Genomic DNA, 20,343 nt, shown 5'->3' on the forward strand with positions numbered 1-20,343 from the left:
TTCTTGGGTTGTTTTACACTGTTTGATTTATGGATAGCGATGAAAGTGTGATAATTTTCAGAAGATTTTCTGAATTTTAATTTGAACAGCGTAATTTTGTTATGTGCTCTACATCAGATTGATTTTTTGCCCTTTTCTACAGTTTCAAGTCAGAACAATTGTAATGCTTTTTTTTGCTAAATACTAAAAGTTGTATGGCTAGTTAGTTAATGTTCTACGTTTTGAGGATTGGACTTCATCATTGAGCTTTACTTTTACTTGGATTTTTTTAGTGTGTGTGTGTGTGTGTGTGTGTGTGTGTATATATATGTATTTTAAATTACTCTGTCTGTTTAAGAAGATTTTCTGAATTTATTTATTTACTTCTTTTATTTATTTAATTTTTTATTTTTTAATCTTAAATTTTTGGTCCTGGCAAGAAACAGTTTAAATATAAGTTCTATACATATATTCATTTTCTGTTATTTTCTACCATCTAACAACAGTTTAAGACAAATCAGAACAATTCTAAAGTTTCATGTCTGAAATTTAGTTCATATTTGAGCTTTACTTTTGCTTGGATTTTTATTAGTCTACGAGTAATTTTGTTTTATTTTAATTTAAGCAGTGTAATTTTGCTATGAGCTCTATATAGGATTGATTTTCTGCTCTTTTCTACAATCTACGAACAGGTTAAGACAATGATAGTTTCAATATAAGCCGTTATATGGGTTATTCATTTTTTTATTAACATTTACTGCATCTTTTGCAATTTCTGTTATGAATTTATTAATTATCTATCTTAAGTTATCTTTGTAGAGTTGAACCATGGGTCAAACACTCGGTTGCATTCAAGTGGACCAGTCTACGGTAGCGGTTAAAGAACATTTTGGAAAATTTGATGATGTGCTTCAGCCTGGATGTCACTGCTTACCTTGGTACTTTGGCTACCAGTTAGCTGGTAAACTCTCATTACGTGTGAAACAGCTTGATGTTCGTTGCGAAACAAAAACCAAGGTGTGAGATTCCTTCATTTTCTTGAGTAGTGTTAAGTGTAATTGCAACTTTTATTTCTGGTATCAGGTGTAAGTAATATCTCCTAGTGAAACTGTTTGTGATAAAAAAAAAAAGAAATTAATAAATAAATAAATTTGGAAGAAAAAAGAGAGAAAAAGTCAAGCCACCATTATTTTACGGTTTTGCGTCAATATTGAATTTGAGCAAGACTTTATGATGTCTCTATAATTTGACATCCAAGACTACAATCTTTCAACTTTCTACTTTTCATCAATTATATACTTGAAGAAATGAGAGGCTTACAATTTTTGTTCTTCGTTCCTTGAAATTTTGTTGTTCATTACTTTCCTCTTAAATTTATGACAGGTTCATTCTATAGCAAATGGGTTGTAGAGTATAATTATTGTTCTCTTTTTCAGGATAATGTCTTTGTCACTGTTGTTGCATCCATACAATACCGTGCCCTGGCAGAAAAAGCATCTGATGCTTTTTATAAGCTCACCAACACGAAGGGACAGATCCAAGCCTATGTTTTTGATGGTATTTAATACAGTGTTTAATAATGTTGTCTTGTTGCAATAAAACAGGAGATTTAGGAGATATTTTTGTTAATTTCTTACTTGTATAGAAGGCTGGAGAATTGATTGAAGTTTCATTTTTTTCTTCCCTTCCCAAAACTAGTGCTATCATGCACGGACACACCCCAAAAAAAAATGAAGGAACCACTTGGTTCTTTTGGAAGTTGTTTTCTTGTTTGCCAAAAAGTTAAAAATAAATCCTAGTCTTCTCCTGGATAAGGAGACTCTATAGTGCTTATTTTATTTTAAATTTGTTTACTTTTTCCTAGTCAAAAATACAGAAAATAATCCTGCTGTATCTTCATTGTTTATAAAAAGCCTGATGACTATTGTTCCTATCAGTGACATATTTTTATTGACATAATCATTCCCGGTTTATTTTTGTAAAGTTACTCTATAACTACTGCATTCTTATCTTGCAATCGATTTTACTTAGTTGTAATACTTCTTGCTGGTGTTCAGTTACTTGCCAGGATATGTATTGAGTTATTTATACTTCTCACTTTTCTACTTATTTTGGCCTATTGGCCTAATGCTACTCAAACTAATGTTTGATATTAAATTATAGACTCTGTTGTGGCTCATATGGATTTTCAAAAAAATGAATGATTCTGGTGGTCTTGAACTTAAGGATTATTGTTAGTTAACCTGATTTATAGATACTATTTTTAGGAACTTTTGTTGGCTAGCATGTTTATTAAATTCTAACAAGCTATATCAACTGCCAATCGATTGTAGTTCTTAGGGCCACAATAATTACGAATTTGAGTCCAGATATTTATAATTTTGATAGTCTCCTTTGTAGTTTTCAATTTTTGTGAAAAAAATCTAAAATGTACAGGATAAGGATTATGAATGTTCATTGTCTGATCCTGTTTATGCCCCCTTGATACCTTAATTTGTACAAGTAGTTGTAATAGTAGTAGTAATAGTTGTTGTAATGATGAAGATGAGATTTGCTTAATGTTTTGTGCTTGTACTGGTAGTAGTGATGACGAAGATGAGGAGATGTGCTTAATGTTTTGGTGCTTACAGAACTTGATTAACAGGCGAGATTTAGATCAAACTAATGGGCTTGTCCTTCATCAATCTTGTCAGTTATTAGGGCTAGTGTACCAAAGATGGATCTGGATTCTGCCTTCGAACAGAAGAATGATCTTGCAAAAGCTGTAGAGGAAGAACTTGAAAAGGTAATAAATTATCTTGATGGTGGAAGAACTTGTAAAAGGTAATAAATTATCTTGATGTTGTAATATGGACAATATTAATTCGGTTTCTTGTACCACTTTGTTATCTGTGTAGGCCATGTCCACCTATGGGTTTGAAATAGTCCAGACTCTAATTGTAGATATTGAGCCAGATGTTCATGTTAAGAGGTCAATGAATGAGATTAATGCAGGTACAGATATAAATGCCCGAATAAATTTAATTGCAATGTTTGTCTTTTTCTTTTCAAGACCAAAAGTTGAAATTGACTTCTTGTAATCCATTGATGCGTGTTCATGAGCGATTTTGTGCCATGCTTAAACTGAAACTTGTTCATGTCATGCATAATTATCATTTTTTTTTTTTTTTCTTTTCTCTCTCTCTCCCTCTCTCTCTCTCTAGTAGAATGAGATGGTTCATTATGTAGTAGATCTTTCATTTTGTGGAAGATCATGAGGATTGACTTTTTTATATAAACTCATATCAGTTTGTATTTTGCAGTTGACGTAGTTTTGTTTAACCATTTTAATCATTTATTTATTGTCTCTATTTTAATCATTTATTTGCTGTCACAACAGCCGCTAGACTTAGGGCTGCAGCAAATGATAAGGCTGAAGCAGAGAAAGTGTTGCAGATCAAGCGAGCTGAGGGAGAGGCCCAGTCAAAATACCTGTCAGGCCTCGGTATTGCTCGGCAGCGCCAAGCTATTGTGGATGGGCTGAGGGACAGTGTGCTTGCCTTCTCTGAGAATGTGCCTGGAACAACAGCCAAGGATGTCATGGACATGGTGCTGGTGACTCAATACTTCGACACCATGAAGGAGATTGGGGCATCCTCAAAGACATCGGCAGTTTTTGTTCCACATGGGCCAGGTGCTGTTCGAGATGTTGCCTCGCAAATTCGGGAGGGTCTTCTTCAGGCTGACGGTGTCCAGCACTAGTTTGTGCTTCTTAGATTGTCTTTTGTTCTATGGTTAGTGAACAGCTTTGGCAGCTGAAGTGTGAATAAACAAAGTGATGATGATACTCTTGTTTTAATTTTCTTGGTGAAACGGTAGCAAACTATAGGATTTGTCACTAGTTTAGGCTCTAGGAAATTGCAAATTTATATATATATATATATATATATATATATGTCAAGGGGCAGTAAATAGAATGGCGTTCAATTTGATTTGACATACATCGTGAGATAACTGATATACTACATGATACACGTGGAAGTACTAATCAGTTCCGCGTGTTTCTAGTTACCTAGTTTTGGGTTGGTCTAATTGTCTCCCACTTCTGGGAATTTTTGGATGAGTTCGGATCCAGGTCAGGTTGTCTCTCAACCTGATCTTATTTGTTCTATGCATGGATAGCAGCCTCTTAGCGAGAGCGTTATTAAATGCAATGTTGATGCTGCTTTCTTCCCCTTGCCCCATATTTGTGGTGGCTGTTTTTAAGCACCTTCTTTTGTTTTTGTTGGGGAAAATCCAGGCCTTTCGGATATTCGAACTGTGTTGTTAGCCATTCAGAGCTTTACCTTTGCGAACATCCAGCCGATTTTTCAAATAAACGCCCGTTTTTGGGTACAAGAATAGGCCCCTCCCAGTCACGGGCTCTACCCATGGAAGCACATTGTGCTTTTGTATATAATGCTACTATGAATAAATATATCCTTTTTAGGAATTATCTTAATACATACAATTTATTTTTGTTTAGTATTATAATCTATATTTATCTAATTCTTTAAGATTGACATTTTTAATTTTATGCTTTTATTTTTCTTTGTTTTAAATGGTCTTTAAAAGCTCAATAAAAATTTATTTTTTTTGAATTATGTTGTAAAAAGAAGAGAATCGGTGCATTTTGGACCTTATGTACAAGATCAAAAATAGTTCATGATGGATATAAGATTCCGTAATGTCGATACAAGTTCGATTCCATTACACCACAAATAATTGATAGTGTAACTCCGAATTTATGATTGCTGATAAGATTAGTTTATCTCATAGATACAGTGTTTGAATCAATAGAGAACATTTTCTTCTGTATGAATCGATATTACTTATTACTCTTTGTATAGGAATTCATTTTCTGAAAGATCCTGGCTTTCGTGCTTTGTTGGGTCTCCGAGATCCTTTTGATGTCCTATGTTGTGTTGAAGGGATATCTATATAATCCGATTAATTGCGTAAAACCCATAATAGCAACGGAACTGGAAAAAGTATATAGAAAATACGGTTCTTTTCTATTATACTTTTTCCAAATAATCGATACTGCAACTGCAAATCTTAGTATATTTATGAAGGGTGAGAGAGGGGACAAACTTTGAGTTCAAAATCAGCAGGTTTGGGTTGAGCCTTGTAAAGTTATCTACAGTAGGTTCAGCGAAGCTCATTAACGTCCGAGTCTTGGAGTTGAGATCTTCCACGCTTCCTGATCCAAAATAAGCCAAGAAATTTCCTCGAGGACTTGGTTTGCTACCTTTAAGCAGAAGTCCATTTTCACTGTTGGTGAATAATATAAACACCTGTTTACCGTTAGGGTGGAACCATTGTGCCCATTGCCCAATGTTTATTGGGCTGAATGTTCACAAATTATTCAGATGAAGGGTTGCGTCTGGGGACAGTTCAGGTAGACCCGATCAAACACCATTTGCCTATATATATACCCTTAGGTTTCTTTAGCAAAAACCATACTTCAAAATCTGATTTTTGATTTCTTCTCTCTACATTTTGTAGTCTCCTAATTTCTTGAGTCGAGTTTAATGGATTTGAATTTGGGTCCTAGATAAGGGTGGTTATTCGTGTTCGTGGTCATAATCGTGTCTTGTCTAAGTATATTTTACTAAATAGGTAAACTCAAACCTAACCCATTTAATAATCGTGTCGAGAACCCTCAACGCTAATCCGACCTGTTTATTAAACAGATTAATATGTTAACTCGTTTATCGATCTGTTTATCAAAATAAGAAATTTAATATTCAATCAAATAATAAATACTAAAAAAAAATTGTCACAATTAACCCAAATATTCAATATAAAAAGAAAAATCATAAGGCGTAATCAAGATTTATGTTAAAATAACTTAACTGTCCATAATAATTGGATTAAAATAGGTAACATATTACATATGTTATATTCATGATTATGACATGTTAAGTTAATCAGGTTACACGTGTTAAACTCCCTCAATCCTAATAAGTAAACGGGTTAATCGTGTCAACTCGTTTATGACCCGAACCCGTTTAAGGTCAACTCAAATTCGCTTATCTCATGTCGTGTTCGAATCGTGTTAGCGGACCGTGTCCTAATTTGCCACCCTTAGTCCTAATCTAAAATTGGATCGGTGGGGACTCAAGTGCGATTAGTCGGACCTCTACGTAACTGTATCTGCAAAGAGAATTTGAGATACAACACCAACAAGTCAAAGGTCCGACTAGGGACTAAAGTGGGTAGTGTGGATATAAAAGAAATAAATTCTCTCAAAATTTCTAGTGAATCTTATATTTTTAAATTGTATTTAAACAGCACTATAAGATGCACTTGTGATATATTTGGGTGTACTAAATTAAAGGTTTGAAATTGAAATTGTAGAAAAAATAGTTAAGAAATTAAAATAATAAAAAAAAAATCCAAACGCATTATAAAAAATTACTTATTTGATTGTAAAGTAGTCTTGCATATATATAAAAAAATAAAAAAGTTGACATTGCAGAGTTTTGAAGAGGCTAAAAAGTACGCAATCTTATCTTTGAAAAATTATTTCAGATTTTGAAATAAAACCTTTAAATGATGAGTCTTATGTATCTTCAAGTCAGATCAAATCAAATTCGAGGTCTTTGAGAACTGACACATAAGATCAGATACGGTGATAATTACGTTACTAATATAAATAGGTAATTTGTAACGTATTGTACATAATCAATCCTATTTCATTTTTCTCAGTAATTCGAAATTTCCGATTACAATAATAGAGTTCTCAATTTAACTTCCATTTCATCAAATGCAATTGGATCCCACACGAATGCATGAGCTAAATAGCCCTGGATGGGCTTGTTAAACCATATCTTTTGGTGTATAGCATTGTTCAAAGAAATTAGGTCACAAATTCTAAACATAGTCTAATAATTTCTCATTTTTTTGGCTAAAAATATCATTTGCTTGTAAAAGTCATGCACGTAATCCTGATCCAACCATAAAAGCACTGGTTTATCAACAGTCAACACCATAAATCTCTCACGTTGCCTTAAAACGAATATGTCCTACAATAATTAAAATTTTAACTTTTGTCTTTGATTTGATGCATGTTGTTCTTAGGGATGTGTGTGTCTATACATTCCAGATAGTATGGTAAGCCTCTTTATATCATCTTTCATTTTGTCAAAATGAAAGAGCAAAATAATATGGTAATTCTAAATTTGGTTTCATTATAGCAAAAGAAATTTTTTTTTTTTTTTTTTTAGTTAGTACTTACACACTTATGTCTCCACTAAAGCTTGAACCACCTCCTTTTGAAAAATAGAGACTTGATATCGCTGAGCTATTGGCCCGTTGAAACATTGTGTCCTGAATTAATTAAGTAGTTCACCAAATAAACTCAATGACAAGGTACGTAGACTAGGACCATGCAATAATTTCTCATTTTCAAGAGATAAATAAACATCCCCACATGGTTGATCTTTTCATGTACAATGAGTTCAATGCCATGTCCCTTTTTTTATTTTATTTTTTTTTTTTTTAATTGCTGTATCAGAAAGACTATCAAATTTTCAAGATTTTTATCAGTGGGCTTAGATATTTTAATTTTTACAGTTATTTTATTTAGTTAGTAGGTTCTTTTTTTTTATTTTATTATATTTTTCATGGTATTTAGATATAATGTCAAATTGGACCTCTTTAAGATTTCATTATTAGACTAAGTTGTATCCTAATGGTTGCTATTTCCTGGCCTATTAAACTAAAAGGTAGAGGCTATTTCCTGGCCTATTAAACTAAAAGGTAGAGGGCAAAATTCTCGTACGAGCAGAAGTGGGTGTATAAGGAAAAATAATAATCCATTACTAGTATAAATAGATAAATTGTAAAAATTGTACATCATCAATCCTATTCCATTTTTCTGTGCAATTTAATTTAGCTTCCATTTCATCATGAATGCGGGGTTATAAAGCCCTACATGGGCTTGTTCATGTTAGGCTTTTGGCTATTATCTTGAAATAACATTAAAGAATGAGAAAGATACTTGAAAGGAAAAACAAGGCAATTATATTAATTAAGAAATTCTTATTCTCATTATAATTAACTTCTTTAAATAGACAGTGAATGATAACAAACAATAATTTAAAACTCAAACAGCCTTAATTCTATCAATTATTTTATTTTAATTTCAAATTCTAACCGACAAGATAATACTAATAGTTAAATTTGAATTAACTTCCAACACCCCCTTAATTCAAATTTACAGATTTTAGGGTCTTCAAATTTCTTTCTAGATCTTAACTACCTTTCTCTTTGAATTTTCTGGCTGTATTGTTGTTTCTTCAGCTCTTCCTTCGCTTTGTTCTATTTGAAATTTTGTTTTCTTCCACATGTTTCTTAATTTTTTGTCTTTTGAATTCTCTGTACTTTTTCTGGAGCTGTTTTTGTAGTGGCAACCGCTTCTTCTTTCTTTTCATCTTTTCTAAGCTTAGAAAAATCACAAGGATAAATTTTATTTTTAGATAGTTTTTAATATAATATTAATTTCTTTTTCTTTTTTTGTTGTACAGTGTGCATCTGTATTCTTAAAAAACGACTTAATAGCCTTTCTTAATTAGTTGTTCCCATGTTGGTCAAATTTTGAGCCAAACCTGGGACATATAAAACCTTATCAATGATTTTTTACCAATTAAAGTTGGCTTGATTTTAGGATTGTACCAACACTCTTTTTCTTTATGTCCATATTTTTCATAAATGCAGCATTGAGGAATATTCGGATCCTTATTCTTGTACCAACAATAATGTTCTATATGACCCTTCTTTCCACAATAATAACAAATTAGAATTTGACCATTACATTTAATGTAGTAAAAGACCATCTAGATAAATCTTTTGACTGCTCAATTGCAGCTATGCCGCTATTGTATTCAAAATTAGGTTTCTCAAAACTTTTCCAATAATTTTTTGATCATTTAGGTTTTCACCTATAGACTTTGCTTGATTGATAATAAAAGTAAGTCTAATAAGGTAAGCATGAATTGAATCATAATTTTTAATCATCAGGGTTTTAAATTCCCAATGGAGAGTTTGTAACCTTAAAGTAATTACCTGACTCGATCATTTGTACTTATTCTCAAGCAACTTTCATACTTCTTTGGAAGTTTAGGCTCCCATTATTCGAGGGAAAATAGTGTCGAATATAGGACAAAGCCTGACATCTTTCTTCTTGTTTTCTTTCAAAGTTATTCTTTGTACAACCGTAATTCTCTTTTCCTGATTATTATTTTTTGCATAGCCATTCTAAACTAGTTCTCACAAATCAAGAGAAATAAACAGATTACCTGAACCGAGCTTATTTTACACTTTTCTAACTTCAGTCCTGGTTGATCGTTGACTTATTTGATACTACTTTGTTAGCCATTTTGGCTATACGTAAAAGGAAAAACAAGGCAATTATATTAATTTGGGAATCCTTATTCTGATTACAATCAACTTCAAGAATATATATATATATATATATATATATATATATATATATATATATATATATATATATTTGAAAGGTAAGTAAGATTATATTGATAAAACCAAAGAGCAATACATAGTTAGCCCAGGCTAACCAAACAAACAAAGTCCAGATGCCAGGCCCAAATATTGATAGTCCCAAGCAACCTAAACATATAACAAATAGCCAAAATGTTGCCCAAGCCCCTATGGAGCAACAGAATGCCAGTTATTCGAATCACGATGCAACACTAAGCAGTGGCAAAGAGAGGATTCACTCCTCTATGGTTAGCGATTGTCTGGAGGCTTTGCCGATGGTCAAATAATAGAAGCAGAGAGTTCCCATTCTTCAGTAATACGCCTAGAGGCTGGAGAGTCTGCAAATTTTGAGGACATGAGCTTCAACCTGATCAAATCAATGACTTGCTGGAGCAGGGCATTTTGGGACAAGGATCACTTCTTGAATATCCTTCGATTGCGCTCCATCCAAATGTTATACACAAGAGACGCCAATGCAAGTTTTGCAATTGAGCTGCAATGGACACCAAAGTTGGATTTCTAGTGATGAGATGCCCAGAGAATAAGATTCTGCCAAGATGATGGGTTGATATAGAAACCACATTTTGCTTGAATGAATAACCACAGTGGTCTTGTGAAATCACACTTGAAGAATAAGTGGTCATGGGTTTCTAACTCGGATGAGTTACATTAGGTACAAGTAGTAGCATTGATGTGTGATGTGCACCTTTTATTCAGTGTAGGCAGTCTCATTTGAACAACAACCCATAGTGTAAAAGAAAGCTTCGGGATGGAATTGTTAGACTAGACTAAGTGAGTCCATGGGATGCTTGGTAAGTGTTTGTTGAAATGGTTGAGTGTATGTCCAATTGAGAACTTTCCATTTGATGATGGAATCCATTTAACTTTGTCACAGTTCTCTGGACATGGCAAGGGGGTATTGTTAGCCTGTAACAGATTTGGAAATAAGTTTGTGATGGCAGGTGGGAACATCCATGTGGAGTTGATAATGAATGAGCTCAGTTTGGTTTTGGTGTCAAGGCCAGTGTCAATTAATTGCTGTGGAGTGAGGAAAAGGTGGAGTGGACCTAGGCTGCACCAATTCTCAAACCAAAAATTGGTAGAGGTTCCATTACCAATTTTAACCTTGACAAGAGGCTTGATAGATGACCTTAGGCCAAGAAGTCTTCTCCAACTCCAAGAGCATTGTCCAGTAGTGCTGATTTCCCAAATACTCCTCCCTTTGAGCAAGTAGAGATCAATCTATTTGACCCATAACATTTGCTTGGAGCTAATAATGTGCCAGAAATGCTTCATAACTGCAACCTCATTCCATATTGCAAGATTAGGGATGCCAAGCCCTCCAGCCTTCTTAGGAAGACAACAATGCTCCCAAGCAACTTTGTAGCCTGATTTCTTGAGGGAGGGTCCAGACCAAAGGAATGATCGAAACAAGCTATCCATTTCATGAATTACAGCCATTGGAAGGATGAATTTGGAGCACCAATAAACTTGAGTTAAGAACAAGACTGCTTTGATGAGCTGCAATCTTCCAGCAAAGGAGAGGTCTTTGCTAGACCAATGAGTAATCCTGAGATTGATTTTGTCAATAAGGGCTCTACAGTCACTTGCTCTCAACATAGTTGTAATCAAAGGAACACTAAGGTATTTCACAAGAAGCAACCCTTTCTCAAACCCAAGGAGAGACAGTATGTTGGCCTCTAGCTGATCATTAATTCCAGTGAAGAAGCATTGACTCTTAGAGAGGCTGATGTGGAGCCCAGAGAGAGCTGTGAATGTATCCAGAGCATGCTTGAGGGTTTGAATGGATGGGATGCTAGCATGATAGAAAAGTATAAGGTCATCCGCAAATATCAGGTGAGTGAGCTTCAGCTTTTTACATCTCTAATGGAATTTATACGGCATTTCATCTGTGAGCTTGTTCAAAATCAGTGAGAAAACCTGCATCACAAGAACAAACAAAAAAGTGACAAGGGGTCTCCTTGTCTCAACCCCTCAACACTGTTAAAAAATCCATTAAATTCACCATTAATGGAAATAGTGAATGATGGAGTGGTGACACAGGTTTGGATCCAATTGACAAAAATATTTGGATAACCCATCAATTTCATGGATTTGAGAAGGAAATCCCATGACACTGAGTCAATGCCTTCTTAAGGTCAATCTTCAGTGAGCATCTAGGAGAGTTGTTGTGCCTGTGGTATCCATTAAGGAGCTCCTAAGCAAGCAGGATATTATCATCAATTTGCCTACCCTGAATAAAGGCTGATTGTGCTTGGTTTATGGTTGAGGGTAGGGTTGGTTTAAGCTTATTAGCAAGTAGCTTTGAAATGCATTTGTAAATAGTAGAGCAGCATGAAATTGGTCTAAACTCACTGATAGTGGAAGGGTTTGGCACTTTTGGGACAAGGGAGATATAGGTGGAGTTGACCTCTCTAAGTAGCTTCCTAGTTGTGAAGAAATCTCTAACTGCCCCTGTAACATCCTGACCAAAAACTGACCAAGCTTTTTTGAAGAAATGTGCATTATAACCATCAGGTCCTGGAGCCTTGTCACTGTTGAGGGAGAAAAGGCATAGCTTAATTTCAGTGTCTGTAGGGATTGAACACAATGATTCTGTGAAGGAATCAGGTACAACAGGCTAGATAAAGGTCTGCAGCTGCTCCATTTCTAGGGGGGATGGGGGTTCATCCCAAGGCATTGATGAAAGAATGAGACAATTTCATTCTTAATGGCTGTTTTTGTGTCAAGTAGAATACCATCTGAGGAAGTGATTGATGCAATTTTGTTTCTATTGCTTCTGGATGCAATAGATTTGTAGAAGTAAGAAGTGTTTGAGTCACCACATTTGAGCCATTGAATTCTTGATTTTTGCCTGTAGTTCTTCTCTTCATTGAGCATAAGTGATGCGAGAGAGTGGAGGAGATGTTTTTCTTGTGTCCTCAATGCCAGGTTATCAGGTGCTGAGTCAAGAGCCAATTGATATGAAGAGAGAGAAGCTTTAACACTCTGAATTTCATCCTGAAGGGTACTTAGAGGCTTCCCATATTTGGATTTCATAGGCTACTTGAGGTTCTTCAGTTTGGAAACCACTTGAAACATAATATGGCCTGCAATGTGAGTATTCCAATGGGATTGCACCAGGGATAAGAAATCATCATGAGCACTCCAACTATTGAAGTATCTGAATGGGACTCTTCTCTATGGTTTTGGGTTACCAAGGTTAATGATCATTGGGCTATGATCCGAGATACCTGGGGTAAGGAAGCTACAGTGAGATAAGGGGAAAATGTGGTTCCAAGAATCATTAATAAGAACTCTGTCTAGTTTCCTTGCAATGTTTATGATCCCAGGGCTTCTATTTGACCAAGAATGAAGCACCCCTGAGAAGTTGAGATCCTTAAGATTTGCAGTGTGAAAGCACTTCCTGAAGTCCATCATGGGTTTGGAGAGCTTACCTTTGCCACCATGATCTTCCATTGGAGACTTAATAATATTGAAATCCCCCCCAAGGATCCAAGGGGCTGAGGAGATGGCCAAAGCTTGCTAAATAATGTCATTCCATAACAGTTCCCTCTCTGTGGCTTCATTAGCAGCATATACAAATGTGATGTAAAAGGTGGATCTGCAGCTTAGGATAGTGGCATGGCAATGGATAGCTTGTCTTGAGCATTGTAAAATTTGCAGATCAACTGCACTAGGATTCCATAGGATCCATATCCTTCCCAGTGGTAAGTGGCTATAATTGTGTGCAAGCCTCCAGTTTCTTACAATTATTATTGTGAATTCTATTTGAATTATAGTGTTGGACTTTTGTCTCAACAATTACAGCAATATCTGCTCTATTCTCAGTTAATAGAAGCTTAACTTGATCTTGCTTCAGGGAGCTGTTCAAGCCCCTGATATTCCATATTGCAATTACAACCATTTGACTGTCTTAGAAGGTTTCACTTTTGGGAATAAATTCCCCCTAAGGTGAATGATTTTCCTCGATTGCTTCCTCTTGTTGGAGCTCTCCTCCTTGGCTTTGCCTTTACCCAAAGTTGCAGGCATGCTGTTGGTTGATTCATTTTCTGATAAACTTGTGCAGTCATCCTCCAAAGGTGGTGGTTGTTTCTCAAGCACTGTGGTTGTAATCTGAGTATAACAAATAATAATTCATAACCCTAGCTAACAACCTTAATCTTATCAACTATTTTATTTTAATTTCAACTGTTCTATAACACTGAAAGCTAAATTTTAATTAACTTCCAACAGTCGAACCATAAGTTTCAGTTTGTAGCACTGTTCAAACAAATATGGTCACAAATTCTAAAACATAGTCAAATAATTTCTTTTCTTTTCTTTTCTTTTTTGGCTAAAAATATTGTTTGCTTAAAGTCATATACACATAATTCTGAACGAAACTACAAGCCATTTGTTTATAGGAACCATAAATCTCTCACGTTGCCTTCAAAATGAATACGAGGACATGTCTAAGTAAAGCCCTACAATTCTTCATCTTTCTTTTATACCTTTCGGGTTCATCAATTGAGATATTTTGTCAAAATGAAGAGCAAAATAATCTAGTAATTCTACATGATGATTTGGTTTTTATTATAGGAAAAAAAAATTCTCAACTGGACAAAAACACGTTATTAAGGGTTCTTTACCTATCACTCCATTTTATAAGGGAGAAAAAGAATTTTTAAGCAATGGCCAGTAAAAATAACGATGATTATAAGTTAAAAGATGCGATAATTGAGATTTTGTTGAGGCTGCCGGTGAAATCACTTATGCGATTGAGGTGTGTTTGCAAATATTGGTCCACACTGATTAAAAACTCAAGTTTCATTTCCAAGCACTTCCACCACCGTAGCAACATTGATCATCTCTTTGTTCAACATTAGATTATAGCAACGAAAAATATTTTGCCTTGTTCCTAAATGAAACGGTTAGTAACTCATCGGTTGAATATCACAATCTTGGTGATGTTCAAATGCCCACACAACCATCTATTCTTGGTATCTTACATGGCATAATCAGACTTTACGATAGGAATCGCATAGCTTTGTGGAACCCTGCTATTAGAGAATTTAAGGTCCTCCAAATACCAGAACCTGACGTTCCAGATTTTTCTTACATCTTTTTACATTTTTCAGGTTTTGGATTGGATCCCATCACTAACAACTACAAGGTTATATAGATTTGGCAATATGGGGAGCATGCCTGTGAACCGGAGTATAATAGGGTTGTTGTAGTATATAATCTATATACTGATTCTTGGAGACTTTTTGAACTTGTTTTGCCCCCTCTTAATGGAGTGCATGATTCTTTATCTAATACATATATGAATGGATTTTATTATTGGATGACCTATTACAATGACATATTCATCCTTGCCTTTAACATGAATAAAGAGATTGTGGGACATATACCAGGGCCTCCAATTCCGAAATATAATTATGGTGGGAATTTAGTGTTGCACAATAATTTTCTCACTTTTCTATATGAATGGTATCTTGAAGATGATAAGAGATGCTTAGACATATGGGTGATGAAAGAGGAGGGATTTTGGACCAAAGAATTAACTATTGGACCTCTTCTAGGTATTCGTAACCCCCTTAGTTTTTGGAAAAATGGTGAGGTCTTCCTAGAAACTGACAATTCAGAGTTGGTTTTATACAATTGTAATACCCAAGAAATAAAAGCTTTTCAAATTCATGGAAATAAGGATACTATTCTTACTAGTATTATGACTTCTATCTACAAGGAAAGCTTAGTGTCACGAAGTGATTTCTAAGACACTTAGAGTATGGAAGACATGTATGCTGGTTGGCAAAGAGTAGAGTTTGATTAGGAATGGTTCCAGGGAAGGGGCATGCAGAACTACAGGATGGTACCTCTTCAGAGTTCAGGCAGGTCAACTCGGTTCAGTTCGAGGTGCTTGTCGCTAGTTGTGGACTTGACTATGAAGAAGAGAGTTGGCCATCCCTGCACAAACTGGTCGGGAGTTGGAGCTGGAGCTGTTCCCCTGACGAGGCCATGGCAGGCCGAAACCAGTCAGCATGTATCCTTGGGAGGGTAGGTTATGGTGGCTGACCAAGGCACTTGCGCGAGCTAAAGCAACGCCTTAGTGCCGCATGAGCCATACCACTGCGCCAAATCTTTAGGCCCATAACAAATGGTATCAGAGCAGGACTTGGGGAAAAGCACAGAAGTGTGCCCCCATTGTCGATCAGGGGTCTTGAGAATGAAGTTGGTGCACTAAAGTGGGCAATCAATGCTATTGGAGGAGAGCCTCCATCTCCCCAAGAGGATGCGTCCTTTGAAAGCCGGAGAGCCGTGCGCATCGGATGACCGGAGGGCCGCGTGTACCAAAGTTCTTGCAAGTTCAAGAGGGATGTAAACCGTTGTAAAAGGCGGGTATCAAGTCATCCGGAGGGCCCTTGTTTGCTTGGGGTGTCACGGAGGCGGCATAATGTGGAGTTGCGTCCCGAAGAAGTGGGCGTCCCTTTAGCCTGAAACCCTATTATTAGGCAAGTGCAGCCAGGGGTTATACAAGGAAGCGATGGTGGGCAGGCGAGCATACCACTTGGAAGAGAGAGACTTTGGAATGTTGAATGCAGTGGAGTCAGAGTTGTACTGCGACGAGGGCGTCGCAGTATTCGGGTGGGAGAGTGTCATGAAGTGATCCCTAAAATGCTTGGAGTATAGAAGACACGCATGCTGGTTGGCAAAGAGCAGAGTTTGACTGGGAATGGTTTCAGGGAAGGGGCGTGCAGGACTAAAACAGAATGGTACCTCTTCAAAGTTCAGGCATGTCAACTCGGTTCAGTTCAAGGTGTTTGTCGCTGGTTATGGACTTGACTATGAAGAAAAGAGTTGGCCATCCCTACACAAACTGGTCTGGAGCTGGAGTCATTCCCCTGACGAGGCCAAAACCAGTCAGAATGTATCCTTGGGAGGGCAGGTCGTGGTGGCTAACCAAAGCGCTTGCACGAGCTAAAGCAATGTCATGGTGCCGCACGAGGTATGCCACTGCGCCAAATCTCTAGGCTCGTGACATTAGTCTCAGTTAAGAGTGAGAACGAACGTCAGGAACGGAACAATATGGCTCAAATTCAAGATTTTGTCCCGAATAACATGCACTGGTGATTCTTCTTTAAAGGAGGAAGTGAATGTTAGAAAAGGTACCCTTAATTTTTTTCCTTTTTTTTTTTTTTTTTTTTTTGAGAAATTAGGGTTCCTTGTTTCTATCACTATTTTATCCTCATATTTCATAATCCCAACATTAAGTAGTAAACAAAAGAAGTAAAATGTAAATGCAATCTGATGGATAGTACTGATAGTACTGAATCCAACCTTTTTCTGTTTTTTTTTTAATCAAATTTTATCATTCTGGTAAATTAAATTTGTGCACATCGATTTACTATCTCTTGAGGTCATGTGAGTATTTTTTTCTCGTTTAATGTTAGGTTCATTTGATTTCAATGATATATTATGTATTGAATTGTTTACTAAAATTATAATTACTTTATATGCCTTTTTTTTTTAGCCCCTTTTTGTGTGGGGGCGCAAGTGTGAGATGTCCTATTCTCTTGGGGCTACGAGAGGCTGAATATTGTTTTGGGTTATAAGAGGTCACTTAGGATCATGTTGGTGAGAGGTTAGGTTCTAGCCTTCTGGATCAAGGTAGACTTGTCAATGGAGCGGATCCTGATCTGAATCCGATTCGATTAGTCGGATATGAATTAAACAAAAAATTTGATAACCTGATTATGATCCGAATCTGATAATTCGTTAACCTAATAAATCGGATATGAGTATAGTGTTATATGTAGACCACACTATTGTATAATAGAGCATGGCCCTTGTTTGGGAAAAAAAAAAAAAAAAAATCAGAATCATTAACACTCCATTTGGTTGGAAGGATAGAAAAATGGACGGAGGGAGGAGGAGAAGGAATGGATGAGGCATCCCTAGGGAAGAGAAGGTGTCTCATTCACTTTTTATTTGGTTAGATGGAATGAATTGTAGAAAGAATGGATGGAGTGATACTTTTTTCTTTTTTTTCTTATTTTATTTGGTTGGAGGAATGGAAATAGAGTTTTTATATTTTTTTTTACCAATTGCAACAAAAACCTTTTACAATGCTTTACTTACAGGGTTCCAATTTATCGCCTCATGAATAGCGTATTTTAAAAGGTTCTTTTTGGGTGTCTCATTAATATTGTTTTTAACAACGAGCTCTTACAGGGTTTCTCCCCAAACCCCATAAATATTAATTTTTACAAGGAGCATTAGTCCCCCGCCACGCTTTCGGCTTCTCATTAATAATGGGGTTCTTATTCCTAATATAGTTTCAACTCCCAAAATTAATTTCAATTTTAAGCAGCTTGCCCAAAAAAAAAAGAACCAAGCTTTTATTTTCATTTTACCTCTCTCATTCATGCCATTCCAATCCTCTCTGGTCATCTATGTAGCACATCCATAGTCTGAATTAGTTCTCACAGTGCTTGCCATTCTTCTACTCTCTCTCACTCCTATGGCCCCATTTGTCATCCCTGTCTCCCTCTGGTCGCTTCCTCTCGCTGCATAGTGATTGAAGCCCTATTTTGAACCTTATAACTAGAAATGATGGGGTAGTTTTGGTATTAAAATTATTGTAATTTTTTTTCTATTTTTCACATTATATTTAATAGCATGCAGGCCGAAGTTATAATTAGGGGGTAATTTGCAACAATTAATAAATTGAAGGTGTTTATTAATCCAAAAAAATAGAAGGGCTATTGTGCAACTTTTTTAAACTAAAGATGGGTTTTAGTGCAATTAGGCCTAATATTAAAGACATTGATGATAAGTCTCCTAATTTTATGGAATATTAAAAACATAGGATTTCCTTTTTTAATAGATATATATATATATATACATACACACACACAATTCACACTGATGTTGATGATATCATTATGACTTAGTTGTATATGTCGAATATCAGACTCCCTATAATTTTTTTTTTCTTTAGAGATTCGAACCTTCATCATCTACTTTGGGAGGTAGTAGAGATACCACTGGGCCACAAAGCTCTTGGTATCGAACTCCCTATCATTACTCTACATTTAAATATTGGTTTTCATGATTCTAAGTTTTATGTAATTGAAGTAAAATTATGTCCACCAAAATTCAATTGAAAATGCCTATTTCATTCTTACTATAAGTCATGGTTCTGAATATGACATCAAGTCCAAATCAAAACCCACAAAATGCACCTTATAATTAGGGGTGTGCAAAAAGAATCGTCAACCTGAAAAATCAAACCGAACCGGACCAAATCAAGCGGTCTGGGTTGGTTCCATAGTGGTTCGGTCCGATTACGATTTTAAAATAATGAAACCGTGAATTTTTGGTTCAATCCCAGATTAGGATCCTACGGGACCAGACCGGCCCAGACCGAACCGTTATAATGTGTGTGTGTGTGTGTGTGTGTGTGTGTATATATAGTTATGCCTATATATTACTATTAACTTTGCAAGGAATTTCGGCACAACGATCAAACGTGAGCCAACTTTCATCACTATCTGATATTTTCTTATTTGTTTTTGCTTCTCCCAATGTTTTAATTTTTCAGTGCGTGCCAACATTCCTCCTGTATCTATCTCATTTTTTTTCTTTACTCACGTCACCTCATTCACTTCTGAATTTTCATCGTCACGGGATCCAATTATTGATCAATCTCTCTCACGTAACCTTCGAAGTTCGGTCATCGCCGTCGATCTTTTATCGCTGCCGTCGGTGACATCCTTTCTCACACTCTCTCCCCTTCTCTCTCACTTTCAGTTCGCAGATATCTGAGTCTCACGACGTGTTTGCGCCTCAAGCAAAACCAACAACGACAACGAATCAAGTTTTTTAGTTTTCAACCACGGATTTGTCATCCTTTTCAGTTATAACAAGATTCAACCTCATTTTAATTTCTAGGGTTTAACTTTTGGATCTATTTCACCAACTTTCTCCTTTCTTTTTCTCTTGCTATTTTAGTCTTAGATTCGGGAATATGAATGTTTTTATTGTTATTTTTATAGTAAGTACAATTCAAGAGAAATAAAATTCAACTAGAATCGTGAAACCGAACCGAACTTTTTTTCACGGTTTGGGCTAATTTGGTTTCATGGCTCAAATGGTCTGGTTCGGTTTCAGATTTTTTGGAACCGTAGGGAGCGATTAAGTTCCAAAAATCCTTAAAACCGGACCAAACTGGACCGTGTGCACCCCTACTTATAATCACAAAAATTGATTTATATATAAATGACATACAACATAGCTTAACAATTTAATTTCATCAAAAATGCATTTGGGTCACACATTGTGTGTGTAGCACTGTTCAAAGAAATATGGTTACAAATTCTAAACATAGTCCATTAATTTTTTTTATTCTTTTTTTTTTTCAAGCTAAAACTATGGTTTGCTTAAAGTCACATGCATATAATTCCAAACGAAGCTACAAACCACTTGTTTATCTGTACCATAAATCCCTCGCGTTGCCTTTAAAACGAATACGAGGTCAATTCCTTTTTTTAAGGTATGAGTAACGCCCTACAATTCTTGATTCATCTTTTTTACTTTTCTCTTTCATTTGATGCATGTTTTTCTATACATTCCAGATCCTATGGTAACCATTCTATCTCGTCTTTCATCAGTTGAGATACCTTCTCAAAATGAAGAGCAAAATAATCCGCTAATATTTCATGATTCGGTTTCATTATAGAAGAAAAATATTCTAAATTGGACTAAAACACGTGATTCTGTGTTCTTTACATATCAATCCATTTTATAAGGGAGAAAAACAATTTTTAAGAA

The 20,343-nt window shown here is 35.7% G+C and overlaps 1 protein-coding gene across 1 annotated transcript; it reads left to right on the forward strand.

Annotated features, from left to right (window-relative positions):
- The first annotated feature begins 807 nt into the window (after positions 1–807).
- Positions 808–3,866, forward strand: LOC132316176 (hypersensitive-induced response protein 1-like). Its single transcript, XM_059814689.1, has 5 exons — positions 808–996; positions 1,416–1,536; positions 2,673–2,764; positions 2,877–2,973; positions 3,359–3,866. The coding sequence occupies exons 1-5, from the start codon at positions 808–810 to the stop codon at positions 3,718–3,720; spliced, it is 861 nt and encodes a 286-aa protein (XP_059670672.1). The 3' UTR covers positions 3,721–3,866.
- Positions 3,867–20,343: the final 16,477 nt, after the last annotated feature.

The sequence above is a fragment of the Cornus florida genome, unplaced genomic scaffold (genome assembly GCF_030987335.1).
Source record: "Cornus florida cultivar Cherokee Brave unplaced genomic scaffold, ASM3098733v1 CherokeeBrave_3.0.0_Hap2_Chr07, whole genome shotgun sequence".
Classification (NCBI taxonomy): Eukaryota; Viridiplantae; Streptophyta; class Magnoliopsida; order Cornales; family Cornaceae; genus Cornus; species Cornus florida.